The 14,863-nt window shown below is 48.2% G+C and overlaps 1 protein-coding gene across 6 annotated transcripts in view; it reads left to right on the top strand.

Annotated features, from left to right (window-relative positions):
• The window catches only part of KLRG2 (killer cell lectin like receptor G2), a 20,902-nt gene extending 8,603 nt beyond the window's left edge, over positions 1 to 12,299 (top strand). For 2 of the 6 annotated variants that reach the window (XM_070265945.1, XM_023639804.2), the window contains 4 exons: positions 4,110 to 4,211; positions 4,600 to 4,745; positions 10,370 to 10,473; positions 11,038 to 12,299. In XM_070265945.1, the coding sequence (XP_070122046.1) occupies positions 4,110 to 4,211; positions 4,600 to 4,745; positions 10,370 to 10,473; positions 11,038 to 11,158 (473 nt within the window). In that variant the 3' untranslated portion in view covers positions 11,159 to 12,299. Of the gene's footprint in view, positions 1 to 4,109; positions 4,212 to 4,599; positions 4,746 to 4,849; positions 5,551 to 10,369; positions 10,474 to 11,037 lie in introns of those variants that run through there. The other 4 variants (XM_070265947.1, XM_023639805.2, XM_070265949.1 and 1 more) reach the window with 3 other exon arrangements.
• The last annotated feature ends 2,564 nt before the right edge of the window (positions 12,300 to 14,863 follow it).

Below are 14,863 nucleotides of genomic sequence, written 5' to 3'. Positions count from 1 at the left end.
TCTCACATCTTATTCCATCTTGTGTTGTGAGTTTGTGATTAAAATGACAAGATTATATTTTTTTTTGATGTTTTCCTTCCCTTTATCTTTAATGGTATTCTTGAGTATTTGCTAACCTGTTCTGGTGTATAGCTACGATTTTCTGATTTGGTCTACCTATTTATCTCCTTACTCTGTGCTTTGTGACCCCTTTCTCCCTTTTTTTTTTTCGGGTATGAGGGCCTTCTTGAGGATTTCTTGTGGCGGGGTGTCTCGTGGCTACGAACTCCCTTAGCTTTTGTTTATCTGGGAAAGTTTTTATGTCTCTGTCATATCTGAAGGATATTTTCACTCGATAGAGTATTCTTGGCTGAAAGTTTTCGTCCTTCAGATTTGAATATGTCATTCTAGTCTCTCCTAACCTAGGATTTCACAGAAATCCGCTGAAAGCCTGATAGGGGTTCCTTTGTAGGTTATTTTCTTCTGCCTTGCTGTGCTTAGTATTTTTTCTTTGTCATTCACTTTTGCCAGTTTCACTACTCTATGCCTTGCAGTAAGTCTTTTTACACTGACATATTTAGGAGATCAGGTAGCCTCTTCCACATGGATTTCCATCTCCTTCCCTAGGTTTGGGAAGTTCTCTGCTGTGATTTCTTTCAACAAATTTTCTGCTCCATTCTCCTTCTCTTCTCCCTCTGGAATATCTATAATTCTTATGTTGTATTTCCTAATTGAGTTGGATATTTCTCAGAGACTTTCTTTGTTTCTTTTTAGTCTTAGTTCTCTCTCCTCCTCTATCTGGAGCATTTCAACATGTCTATCCTCGATTATGCCTATTTGCTCCTCTGTGATGTCTGCTTGAGCTTTCAGGGAATCTGTATTTTTTTTTATCTCTTCTATCATGTCTTTCATCTCTAATATTTCTGACTGATTCTTTATAGTTTCAATCTCTTTTGTGAAGTAGCTCCTGAACTCGTTTAATTGTTTCTCTGCACTCTCTTTTCACTAGTTGAGTTTTTTGATGATAGCTATTTTGAATTCTCTGTCATTTAGATTACATATTTCTGTGTCCTCAGGACTGATTTCTGGGTACTTGTCATTTTCTCTCTGGTCTGGAGACTTACTATAATTTTTGATACTGCTAAAGGGCGTGGCTCCATTTTGTGCGCATCTGGTATTATTTGGTCACAGTTATTGCCTGTTGTCATTCGGTGGGGGTCAAGAGTTGTGTATTCTGAGCCCTCTGCGTTCTGCTGGGATCCCAGGCGCTGGGGCTGGCACTGGGCAGGTCAGGGGGCAGGCAAGCATTCTTAGGGGTGCTCTTGGGGTTTTCTCGCTCTGTCTTCACTAGCTAGTCTCCTGGGGTGTTGGTTTGATGAGCTCACCCCTGTGCTAGCTTTCATCCTGGTAGGGGGCTTTCCCCTAGGCTGTCAGGGTACTTGGGGAGCTTTGATGTTCCCATGAATGAATGTCCCCTGCCCTGTTCCTTCCCTGTTAGAGGCTGCCCGCAGTCCCGGATCGCAGTCTTTTGGGGAGGGAGCAAAGTTTTCTCTTACCCCGTTCCACCTCTGACGGGGGCTCCAGCCTCTCCGCCCTCTGACATATGGCTGTGTGGGTCTCTCCAATGTCTTTTGTGTTGTGTTTGGATCTTGGAGTATGAATGTCTTTTTTGTTGTATGGTGGAGGGGAGAGATTACCAGGAAAGCTCACTCAGCCATGATGCTGACGTCACTCTGTGTTATATTTTTTAAGATGCCCCACCCCCAATTGAATAAAATTTAAGTCCTCCAAAACCTGACTCCACCCGCGCCCTGGGATTTGACTAGGAGGAAGCAGAGGGTGTTTCAGGTGCAGGGTAGGAAGGTAGTCAAAATGTAGTAAATGAAGATGGGATGAGCAGTGGGAAAGTGAGCAGAGGGTGTCAATTCAGAGATGTCAGTCCAAGACTTGAAAAGGACGTTGGGTGGATGCTAGAGAAGAAGGCAGAAGGGAAGATGCTGGAGAGGAAGGGGACGTATAGTATCATCGCCATGTTACTGCTCTCTCGAGGTGTGGCTGAAGCCCCTTAGGAACTGGACTGGGTGGGTTTGCAGGCACTGAGAGAATTCGATTTAAAGAGGAGAAGGTCCAGGATTGGGGTAGGGACAAGACGGGGTTTAAAGGGGACTTTAGCTTCATGTAGAGTTTCATGTGTTTACAAGGAGACTTGTATTTGTGTTACAATTGCCTTTGAAAGGGGGTGGGCGGGACTTCTCTTTGCCTGGAAGTTGAGGGGGACAGAAGGCTCTGTAGGGGTCCATTTCCAAGGTCAGCACTGCAGCCCTACGTTAGAAGGTGTGTGAAATGTTTGCAACCGTTGGTATTTCTTTACTGCTTTGTTTTCTGAAAGGTCAGAGCTGAATTTAGTGTTCAGACGCAATAATTCTTTACTGAGGTGACTGATGGATTTATTTTCCTATTCTTCTCCAGGCTTTTTAGTTCTGCTTTTATTATTTTAAGACTCGAATTACCTGTATCTTTTATTTTAAGCATTTTTGTATCCCTGTTTTGGTAACAGCTTCATTGAGCTATAATTCACACACCACACGATTCACCTCTTTAAATTACACAATTCAATGGTCTTTAGCATATTCGCAGAGTCGTGTAACCATCACCACAGCCAGTTTTAGAATATTTTTATCACCCCAGAAAGAAATGCTGTACCTTTTAGCTATCATCCCCCGCCACCGCAGCCCCCAGCCCCAGGTAACCACTTATCTACTTTCTGTCTCTGTGGGTTTTCCTATTCCAGACATTTCATAAAAATAGACTCACATAATATGTGTCCTTTTGTGACAGGCAAGTTTTACTTACCATAATGTTTTCAAAGTTCATCTGTGTTGTAGGATGTACCAGCACTTATTCCTTTTTATGGTTGAGTAATACTCCATTGTATGGTGGATATACTGCGTTTTGTTTATCCATTTATCAGTCAATGGAAATTTGGGTCAAATCCCTTTAAGACGCAGATTATGTATTTTAAAAAAACAAACTCCAAAAAAGGTCACAGATGGCATGTCAACTTTTCAGGTATCAGTATAACACACTTCTCCAGTCTTTGAAGTGAGCATTTTCTCTAATACAAATGGGAAAATGAGGATTTCAAAAGTGCCTGTGCTTTTAAAGTTCAATTATTATTGAAACCTTTATTAAAAAGGTTTATTGAAGGTCTGTGGCAAACCTTGGAATTGTGTTGTCTTTGCATATGTGTGGGTACCGTACACACGTGCACGTTTATGTGTGGGTATATATGATATACATGTGGGTTTAAAATGGAATTAGTCTTTTCAAAGTAATAAAATATTTGCTACAGCATTACTTCAGCTGTTTCAGGCTTTGTCAAATATGATGACTGAGTTCTTAGGACCCTCACAACAATTATGTGGCATTGCTGACCCTTATCCTCCAGACTGTGGGGGGTCCTGGGCCCCTTGCAGCAGGGGCTCTGGGAGAGAAGGGTCCCCTCTTCTTCTCCCCGGTGTCATGCTCTGGCTGGGCTTAAGCATTTGCGGTGTTTATTTTCCGAGTCTCCCCCTCTGGCCACCCTGGTATTCCCTTTACGTGCTGGGATGTGGCCTTCGAATCTGTCCTCTCGCGGAGTCTTTGCCTGTACCCTCCCTCCTCCAGAAGTGTCCTCCTGTCTCCGGAGTTCCTTTACCCTCTGCAGCCTCATTCCAGCCATCTGGTCCCCTGGGTCCTTGAGCGGCTGACAGCCTGCAAGGCACTCTCTGCACAATGCCTCCTTAGAGGCCTCCCATGACCTGGAGAGAGAGAAGAGGCCGGTGTGATTCCAGGGTTAAAGTGGGAAAACCCCAGCCACACTTGAGGGGCCCATGGAGTTGGGACTTGAACCCGGGTCTGGCAAACGTCCAGCCCTCATTCCTTTCTATTTAAGAAGCGGAACACCTAGTGTTTTTCTCCCAAATACAAAGTTTACTGAAATCGAGTGGTTTATCGTGGTGTCTTGGGCTGATGGGGTGCTCTGTGGGGCGTGATGCTTGTGGATGAGTCCGTGTGGTTCTGAGTTGGTTGTGGTTGGGGGGGGGGTCTCTTCCTAACCTGTGTCTCCTGATTGTGCCTCCTTGTCGCAGGGCTGCCCATGTACCTGAAGTCCCTGCGCTGGGCCCTGATAGTCATGGCCCTGCTCCTGGCAGTGTCTGCAGTCGCCATCGTGGCCCTGGCCTCTAGAGCAGGTATGGTGCCTCCTTGGGGTCTCCTCTCCTCCCCTGCTCCACCACCCGGCTGTCTAGTCCTCACTGCACTTTTGTGAGAATTAGAAGACGTCCCGGGGCAGATGCAGCATGAAGACACGGGGCCTGCTGAGCAAAGAGAAGGACAAAGCTCCTTCCTCCCGCTGGACATGGCCTGCTCTCTGACAGCAGTGGGAGGCAGGCCCCTCGGGGGCTTGGTGCACTGTACCAACTGTGCAGCTTCCGGGGGCCCTGCCCCCCCTACTCGCCAGCTCCATGCCTCCAGATTTGCCCCCTCACTCGAGGCGCGGCCGTGTTTTGACTTTTCAGTGCACGTACATTCAGCTCTTTACAGTTTCCCCTGTGCTCACCGTGGTCTCTGTCCTTGCAGGGGCCAGGTGCCGGCCCTGCCCCCAGGGCTGGATGTGGTCCGAGGAGCACTGCTACTACCTCTCTGCTGACACTCAGGCCTGGGAGGCCAGCCAGGCTTTCTGTGCAGCCCACCATGCTACCCTCCCCCTGCTGAGCCACACCCAGGTGAGAAGGGGGGTGGGCAGGAGAAGGGTGTGGATACCTTTACAGATGACAGGTTCCCAGCGTTGGAAGGAATCACAAAGATCTAGTCCAACTCTACATTATAGAAAAAGTCACCAAGGCCTGGAGAAATAAAGTGAAATGCGGGAGGACTGGACGTCAGTTTGGTCTTCGATCTCAGCAGTGGAGGTGGAGCTGGAGGGCTGGAGCAAGGCTGTTCTCATCCAGCCTGGTGGCCAAGCAGTTAACAGCGAGCCCAGGACCCAGTCTGTGCTGGCAGGTCTGTGGGGGAGAAACGTGTGTATTCTCTGGGAGGTAGTACAGAAAAGAAATTACATTTAGTGGGTATGCTAGTCAGATATTGCTACAATAATGCTGGCTAACAAGTCACCCCAAAAGTCAGTGACTTGGACAATAAGCATTTCTTTCTTGATCGTTGGTCTGTGGGAGGACCACTGATGGGCTGATCTTGGCTGGGTTTGATGCAGCTTCAGGATGCAGATTGGCTGGGCGTAGCGTGAGGCTGTGGGTTGGGTTTGCATTTGCTCCATGAGTCTCTCATCCTTCTTCCTGAGAGAAACTCTTCATAAGAAAAACGGCAGAAGGGCAAGAACCAAGCATCATTTAAGGTCTCTGCTCATGTCATCCCTGCTAACATCCCATTGGCTAAAGCGAATAACATGGCCCAGCCCAACGTCAAAGGGACAGGGTGGTGGACGTCACCCCAGGAGAGATGGGGAAATGAAAAAGACACAGTGTAGATTGAAAAAAATCAAATCTGTGATCCCAGTATGGTAAATATATATGCAAACAAAAATCACTGAAATAGACTCTTTTTTTTTTTAAGATTGGCACCTGAGCTAACAACTGTTGCCAATCTTTTTTTTTCTGCTTTTTTTTCCTCACCAAGTCCCCCCAGTACACAGTTGTAGATTTTAGTTGTGGGTCCTTCTAGTTGTGGCATGTGGAACACCGCCTCAGCTTGACCTGACAAGCGGTACCATGTCCGCTGTGCCCAGGATCCGAACCAGTGAAACCCTGGGCCGCCAAAGCGGAGCGCGCGAATTTAACCACTCGGCCACAGGGCCAGCCCCAAACTCGTATTTTAATAGTGGTTACCACTGGGGGGCAAGTTTACAAATAATTTTTTTCTTCTTCTTTAAAGTTTTGTTTAATCTTCTAAATGTTCTACAAACACTATGTGCTATCATTAGGAAGAAATGCTAGAGGAACGGTAGCCAGTGAAGACAAGAGATCAGGGTGCACATAACGGTTTCTGCCCTGGGCCTGGGCCGGACCCTGAGTTCTTATAATTGGGAGATGAGAACAGGCTGTGCAGAGAAGGCTTCCCGGGCACCTGCAACGAACAATCCAGCCCGGTTGCATCTGCAAAATGAGGGCCAGTGGAAGCGGAGGGAGGTCCCTAGAGAGGCCTGGAGCTGGGGAGGGCGGCCGAGCCGGGCAGGGACTTCGCAGGCCAGCATAATTTTCCCATCTCGTGAGACAGACCCACTGAGCTCAGCAAGTGTCATCAGAAAGCCAGTGAAATGAAGGGTCCCTGCCCTCCAGCCTCTCATCAGACAGGTTCAAACCAGGATGACCTCAGGCCTCGGCTGAGCAAACGGCCTTCCTGTGGCTGGTGGGTCCTCAAAGGGGAAGACGGGCTTAACCATCCAAGTTGCAAATGGAGCTTGAGATAATTCTTTTAAAATGAAGCAAACAGGGTCAATCATTTGAAACACAAGTAAGTATTCAGAAAATATATCACAAAGTCTGGATAAGCTCCTTCTGAAAAGCTCCTTGCAAAAACACCAAAGCAAAGATTCGGGACCCAGGCAGTTACAGTTCAAAATACGCTAACTGTGGAGCTCTGGAATCCTCCTGACTTCTGCACGAGGGCCGGAAGCTCCAGGAGGCACTGAGCTGGGGCTGGAGAGGAGCAGCCAAGGACAGGCTGGCAGAGGGGCTGGGCCCCCTGGCAGAGGCCAGGCTCCGTGAGCTGGGATGCACAAACCCAGGGGCATGCCAAGGTGCCAGCCGTACACACAGCCCTGGGATCAACACATCTCATCCTCCCCAAGAGCTGGTTGCGCTCACAGTTAGAGAAAAGGAGGACGTTTCAGCGCCGTCTACACCAGCAGTCATTAGATTCACTCGCCGTTGGTGTGAGAGCAGCTTTGTTGTGCAGGATGGGTGAGGGAAGAAGCCGCCTTAAATGAACACTGGACCGTAAGCCACCTCTTGATTGCAGAGAGGAAAACATGAGTAAATATACATCATAGCATGAGGAAAATCAAATCATTCACAGCATTTAAATATTAAAGCAGAAATGTATGGAGGCAGGACGGAGAATGGTGCTTGCCGGGGGCGGAGGAGGGGGAGTCCGTGTTTGGGTGCAGAGTTTTAGTTCTGGAGGTGGATGGGGGTGATGGTTGCACAACAGAGTGAATGCACGTAATGCCACTGAACTGTACGCCTAAGAATGGTTCAAAGGGTAAATTTTATGATGTGCACATTTCACACAATTTTTTAAAAAGAAATGTATGAAGGCATAGGAAATAATTTACCTTAATTTTCAGACTATAATTTGAGATTTCAAGGAAGTTCTGCTCAGGCTCACATTCCCCCTCACATTCGTGGCGAAGCTAGAGAGGCACCAGCTGAAGAGAGTGGAGGCCTTGGGGGTCTGTGCCTTCCTAACAGAGCCGTCCTTTGAGCCATAAATTACTCAGAAGTTTCTGGAGCTTATTTATGTCTCTGGACAACACTTTTCTCACACCATAATTTTTGCTAACAGTGAGAACAGGTTAATGGGGTCTGAGCTGCAAGGAAAAGAAGGACTGGATGGAGTGGATGGAGCGGGGCAGGGACAGGCCATGGCTCCTGTCACCAGGAGGCACAGAGTTTGAAAGAAAGGAGAGCCAGAGGGCCTGGGGCTAGGACAGAAAGAAGGGCTGGATCCTCTTAGCAACGCTGTTAAATGAGGTCAGTGTTGGGGACAGGGCACAAAGCTTTGCATGCCACCCAGCGCAGACTGGCAGTTCCTCTTGAATGAGTGTGTACTACATGCCCTTGGCTTCATAATGTGATCTCAGGCCTCATTACAAATGTCTCCTCCATTTTACAGAGGACCACACTGAACCTCTGAAAGGCTGGGTAACTTGCCTCAGGTCATATAACTTATAAGTCAGAGAACCAGAATTTGAATATGGGGTGGCCTGACCCCAAAGCTCTACTCTCCCCAAAGATGGCTCCCCTCTCGCCTTCCCGAACAGGCAGCTAACTGCCCCAGGAGGACGGTGCTGGCCAGCAGGAGCCCCAGATCTGCTGCAGCCACGGCAGCGAGATGCCTGGGGCTGCTCTGCCCTCTGACTCACACCCCAGAGCCAGCCCAGGGTCCTTCTCATTCTCTCCCAAGCTCCCCGCCCGGCCCCTACCCGCGGGCCCCAGCGTGTGGAGTCCAGCCAGAGGGGAAATGACTAACCTAGGCAAGGCTGTGTGTGCCTTCTCTGTTCTGGCCACCACTCTCCCCTTTCATCTGCAGTCTGATCTTTGGAATTTCAGAAGGGATAAGCTTAACAACCGTCAGCCTGGAAGTTGCTTCTGGCTTCTCTCAGCTTTAACAGGCTGGTGCTCCCTTGAGGGGAGAAGATGGGTCTGCACTGACACCTCTGGGGCACATGGTTGCCCTGATGGCCCCTGTGTGACCTGTGGTCCTTGCTGGTTACTGGCAGCGAGCACAATTTTGTTGAGCTAGCCTCCTGTGGGCTGGGCTTTCATGGTCAGTGGAGAATAAGCTAGGCCCCCAGTCCTCAGCCACAGCCAGCTCACTGTCTAATACAGGAAACTGACACATAAGCAAGCCGGTGAAATGCAGCCCACCAAGCTCTAAACGATGCAGGTTATGGTAGCACAGAGGGAGCTCACCTTAGAGGGGGTCAGCACGGTGTCCCTGCAGGAAGGGACCTTTAAACAGACCTGAATGGCACCAAGGAGACAGTCATGACTGCAGCTTGCTTTCTAATTCCCAGGGTTAAATATAAAGATTCTGTCTTTGCCAACTTAATTTTCTAGGGAAGAACTGAACATACGTTAAATTCATTTATACCAGTCTACTTGTAATCTTCACTAATGTGAATATATGCTTCTTGGCATTGTGAGTGATGTGTATTTGCTGGTGTGGCCTGCTTATTTTTTTTACTTGGCATGATTTCCTATTTACCTTTTCTTGCATAACTGCATTTTCTGTGTACTTGTCATCTTTAACAGCACTGTAATTTTCCATCATGTTGATATCTCATAATTTGCCTAGTTATTTCCTGGTTGCTGAGCATTTGGGAGCTTTCCATTTTTTTCTTTATAAATAGCACTGTGTTATCTTTGGGTAAGTTCATTTTCTCCCCATTATGTTCTTGGATTTATTCCCCAAAGTGGAATCACCCAGCCGAGCAATAGGAATGGTGTTACCACTCGTTCATGGCACCAAATTATGTTCCAGAAAAACTGGATTCACGTGGACTGTGCCAGCAATGCTGCCCCACCCCACCAAGTCCCCGCATTGGGACTTAGAATACTGAAACATGTTTTTGCAAGCTGAAGTTTTTTTTTCTTTTGAGGAAGATTAGCCCTGAGCTAACATCTGCACCAAACCTCCTCTTTTTTTTGCTGAGGAAGACTGGCCCTAACCTAACATCTGTGCCCATCTTTCTCTACTTTATATGTGGGATGCCTGCCACAGCTTGGCTTGACAAGTGGTGCGTAAGTCTATGCCTGGGATCTGAACCAGAAAACCCTGGGCTGCCAAAAGTGGAACATGCAAACTTAACCGCTGCGCCACTGGGCCGGCCTCGCAAGCTGAAAATTTTTAAGTACAATTTTTTGCTTTAATTTGTTGCTAAAAACAAGACGTTGAGGACAAATATTTAAAAGAAAAAGATCATCTCTAATACCTCTCTAACACACTTGTTTTGGTTTTTGTTGCTCCTTGTGTGTCTGCCTCCATGTGCATACTTACCTTTTCGTTGTTATAATCACACAACTTTGATTCGGCTGTTTCACTTACTATAACCCTTCACATACCATAACTTTTCCCCATATTGCTCTGTGGTCTTCATACTTGTCTTTTTTTTTAATGGTCTTAATAGTATTGTGCTGAACGGTTACAACGTTAACGTATGCTCCTGCTGGCAATTGTATTGTTGACCATCTGCTCCCAGTCTGCTGCTGCAGCCTTTGCAGCCCCATCACTCGCCTCCTGCCCTGTTAGGCTTTTCGCTATTACCTGGACGTGCTTTGTAGCCTCCAGCTCTGCTCATGCCTTTCCTCGCCTGTCCTCTCAGTACCCATTGTGTGTTGCTCGCTAGGGATTGGTGTTCACATCCTCTCTCCCCTTGAGGGCTCAGATGGGATCACCCCATTTCTGGTCCCCAGTCCTGAGCACAGTGCCTGGCAGCTAGCAAGCATCCAGTAGAGCTTTCCGATTCCTGGTGTTTGGGGAAAGGTGGCTTGAGCAGTTGCTTCTCTGGCTTAAGGAGCAGGGAACATGCAGAAGCCTGGGGACGGGGACAGAGCCCCAAGTGAGCCATCCTGGTGTCGGGGAGAGTGAGCAGCCGCTTTTTTTCCCTCAGGACTTCCTGAGCAGATACCCAGTCACCAAGTACTCCTGGGTGGGGGCCCGGCGAGGCCCCCAGGGCTGGCACTGGATCGACGGGGCCCCCCTGCCACCCCAGCTGTGAGTGACCATGGGTCTGGGTGGGGGCCCCCTCTGTCCCCAACACACTAGTGTGGGTTCCCCAGTGTGACCAGAGTGACGGCAGGTGCCAAAGAGGGGCTGGAGGCCCTCTCCTCTGCTGACACCTCCTCCCACTGCCATTTTGGATCCTTCTTGGTCCCCAGATTCAGCTTCCCGCCTCCACCCCCAGCCTGGGGGCCTCTCAGGAGACTGACCACATCCATGCTCAGGACCATACTCCAAGATTTTGTTTGGTCCCCATCGCCCCGTCCCTTGTTTGCGTCCCCCAGTGCATTCACCCAGGCAGGAATGTCACACTGTTTTACAGATAAGGGGTATGCAGCTGAGAGAGGTTTGGTGGCTCACCCAGTGCCACATAGCTGAGGAGCCAGGAGGCATTCTCATGGCTCCTACCACAGGGCTCTCTCCAGACCCCCTGGCCTGTGTGGCCATGCAAGCAGGACTCGGGCCGGTAGAGGCAGCAGGCATGGATGCTGGGCGGGCCTGCAAAGGCCAGGTGGCCCAGTTATCCTGAGTGCCTCCCCTCTTCTCGCCCTTCCCCAGAGTTCCGGTGGAGGACGAGGACGAGCCGGATCTCAAGTGCGGGGGCCTGGAGAGAGGCAAACTTGTGGCTTTGGACTGCACCTCTCCAAGACCTTGGGTCTGTGCCAAGGGGACCGAGTGATGTGGGTTCCGCTGTCCTGAGTCTGTTGGCATGCAGCGCCCGCAGGGGAGGCCAAGTTGAGAGCGGGAGCAGCTTTTGCCTGGACTCTGGCTTCCAGGCCTCCCTGCTCCATGCTCTAGGGGCCCTTCCTGGGTGAACCAGAGAGCTGGACTTCTGGCGCAGGAAGATCGCATCGAGGGGGAGGAGACCTTCTGTGGCCATGGGTCTCGATGCCCACTTAGTCTCCAGCTTCTGAAGCAGATTTGTTTGGTGACCTGGGGATGGCTTTTTTAACATTTCTGAGCCTCAATTTCTCCCTGATTAAAATGGCCGTTTCCCATTTTCTCCCTTACCTGCTTAATCACAGGCACACTCTCTCAGTCATAGAGGAACAGAAAGACTAACGACCACAGGTGATCCCCATCTGGGTCTCATCTGAGCCCATGAAATGAGTTTTCTGTCATTTTATGGCGTTGGGATTTGGCAGTGATAACATCATTGCTATAAATGCCATTCCCAGGCAGCTGGGCGCATGGCTGACACAGCTGACACAGCGGCAGTGACAGCAAATGAGAAGTGGCTGTCCCCAGCAGAGGAAGAGGGAGGGGCCTTCCCTGTCCCGAGAGTTGGCAAAGGGCTCGCAGAGTGAAGTTCTGCATAGAGACTGGCGTGTGGGGCCGAGGGACCTCTGACCAGCTGATGGCCAAGGCTGGGAAGATGCAGAGGACAGGGCCACCTGGGCGGGAGAAGCAAGGGAGCAGCCCCTGCTTGGTCGGTGGAGTCGCTGCAAAGCAGGGGTCTGTCGGAGTGAGAACGGCACTGGGAGACGTGTGGGGATACCAGCCTGAAGATGTCTCTGTATCAGGGTTCCGTGAAGGGCTTTCGGGCTAGAGGGAGTGGCAATGGGGTGGGACGAAGGGCTCGTTTAATCACTCCGGCCTGCACCTGCATCTTATCTTGGTGCTGAGCATTCAACACAACTGTAATGTGCAAACCAACCTTCCTCTTTAAAGTCAGACCATGCATCCAAATTCTTTTCAAACAGGGATATCTTCATTGGTCCATTTAAACCAGCACCTTGTACTGAATGTCTGGGCCGTCTCGGAGAAGGGGGCTAGTTCTAAAAGAGTGCGCTTGACAAGCAATAAAAATCTTAGAAACACTTCGGTCTTTCTCATGGTTTTCTTATTCGGACTACAAATTACCCCTCAAGCTTGATAAGATGTTCAATTTTAACTCATTTCCAAGCCCTTCTAAGTAAACATCCTGTGTGTGGTGCATTCAGGAGCCTTCGACTCCTCCCAGCATCAGGGCCAAGTACCAGACTCGGGGCTCCCTGGGCACGGGCGCCACTTAGCATCACTGGTGGAGGATAAAAGATGCAGGTGCCCAGGGTGCGGTGATGTGCTGAGGCCTGGAAGTCTGAGTTTTTTGGCTTCACTTGGTGAGGAATGGGAATGAGTGAACTTCTGATCCGCCACAGTAGGACGCTACTAGTTACTGTCCAAAGGTGGCAAACCAAGAACTAGCAGTTCACACTTATTAATTAGAAATGAGACAAATACTAGAGGAAACCTCAAAAATAATTTAAAGTGGTGTCTTAAAACTAAGTGATGGTGACAGAAGTCAGAACACTGGTTCTCTTAGGGGAGGGCAGTATTAGCTGGGAAAGGGCACTAGGAAGCATTCTAGGGGCTGGGAATGGTCTAGACCTTGATGTGGGTGGGGTTGGGTGGATACATAAGAATCCAGCAAACTGTTACACTTAAGATTTAAACACTTAAATGTCTGTCTCCAAGGAACAGGAATGAGGTTAACAAGGGGCTTATTTTTTTTTTTTTAAACATGCATCCTTTAGTACTAACTTAAAACCATATTCACATTTATTTATTTTGAGGAAGATTAGCTCTGAGCTAACTACTGCCAATCCTCCTCTTTTGCTGAGGAAGACTGGCCCTGAGCTAACATCCGTGCCCATCTTCCTCTTCTTTATATGTGGAACACCTACCACAGCATGGCGTGCCAAGCGGTGCCGTGTCCGCACCCAGGATCCAAACCGGCAAACCTGGGGACGCTGAAGCGGAACGTACGCACTTAACCACTGCGCCACCAGTGAATGTTTTAATTCACATTAAAAAAACAAAAAAATATTCATGTACTACTTTGATAAAAAGAGAAAGTAGAATTTTTGAAAGGTGCACGAGATTCTGATGTGCAGCCTGGCCTGAGAACTGCGAGCTCCAGCAGTTACTCCTGTGACTGCCTTTTCTTACAGCCTCTAATTCTCTCTTTCCCTGAGGTGCTCCCACAAGTTTCAGCCTAGCCTTCTGAGCATGTCTTTTTCCCTTTCTACAAAACAGAAGTGGAAAAGTTACACAGCAGGTTGGTCTGCGTGGAATTCCTCTGAGTAATTTTCCTAGTCTCTCTTCCCACTAGGCACTGCCAGCTGCTATTGTTTGAAACCCACATCTAATAATGTTGCCACCAGCACTGGCTTGTTTCCTGGAGCTTTGGAGACCAGCCTCCGATACTGGCTGGTCCAGCAGCTCGCAGCAGCCTCTGGGGAGCAGCTCTGGACATCTGGTTTGGGGAACAAACCTGTGTTAAGCACATGCAACTCATTCTCCCCAAGTCAGGAGATCCTGATTCAGTGGGTCAGGTGTGGGACAGTGGCCCCCAAGTCCAGTTTTTAGCAGCTTTCCTGGTGATTCTGATGCAGACAGTCCAGAAATCAGATTATGAGAAACCTGTCTGAAAGAGTACATATTGCCACCAGGAAAAAAAAAAGTATATATATTTTAAATCGACCTCCTTGAGGTATAATTTGCACAAAAGAAATTGCACCCATCTCGAGTACCTTTTTTTTTTTTGTCAAGGAAGATTAGCCCTGAGCTAACATCTGTTGCCAATCTTCCTCTTTTTTTCTCCCCCTCCCCAAAGCCCCAGTACATAGTTGTATATCCTAGTTGTAAGGAATTCTAGCTCTTCTCTGTGGGATGTTGCCACAGTGTGGCTTGATGAGCAATGCTAGGTCTGCGCCCAGGATCTGAATCAGGAAATCCTGGGCCACCGAAGCAGAGCACACGAACTTAACCACTCAGCCACAGGCTGGCCCCATGCATATTTTCTTTTTTGATTCTGATACTGATGGTCCAAAGAACATATTTAGAGAAATCCTGCCTAAAAGACATACGCCTACCAAGGCAGAGCAATTTTAAAGTGATGATTTAAATGAAAAGTCTGATATCCCTCAACTTTGTGAAAATTTTCAAAATATAGAGTTGAAAAAAGTGACATGATGAATACCCATATGCTCTCTAGCCAAATCTAACAACTGTTAATGTTTTACCACATTCACTCTTATTTATGTATATGTATAAAACTGTTGAACCATTTGAAAATAAGACGACACGTCACCCCTAAATACTTCAGTATCTCCTAAAAACAAGAATATTTTTCTACAATTGTAATTCCATTACAGTTAATTAACTAAGATTAACATTAAGTTCATATTCAATCCATGTTCCGATTTCTCCAGTTTCACTAATGTCTTTTAAACAAAGACCCAATCAGGGTTTAAGCATTATCGGTTATCTCTTTAGTCTCTTTTAACCTAGAAAGTTTTTTCTGTAACACTGACTTTTTGAAGAGACCATGTAAGCTGTCTTGTAGAGTGACACAGATTCTGGATTTGTCTCATTTCCTGTAAACTGGAAGTTAGGCTTA

The sequence above is a fragment of the Equus caballus genome, chromosome 4 (genome assembly GCF_041296265.1).
Source record: "Equus caballus isolate H_3958 breed thoroughbred chromosome 4, TB-T2T, whole genome shotgun sequence".
Classification (NCBI taxonomy): Eukaryota; Metazoa; Chordata; class Mammalia; order Perissodactyla; family Equidae; genus Equus; species Equus caballus.
This window is presented reverse-complemented; position numbering and strand designations above follow the sequence as displayed.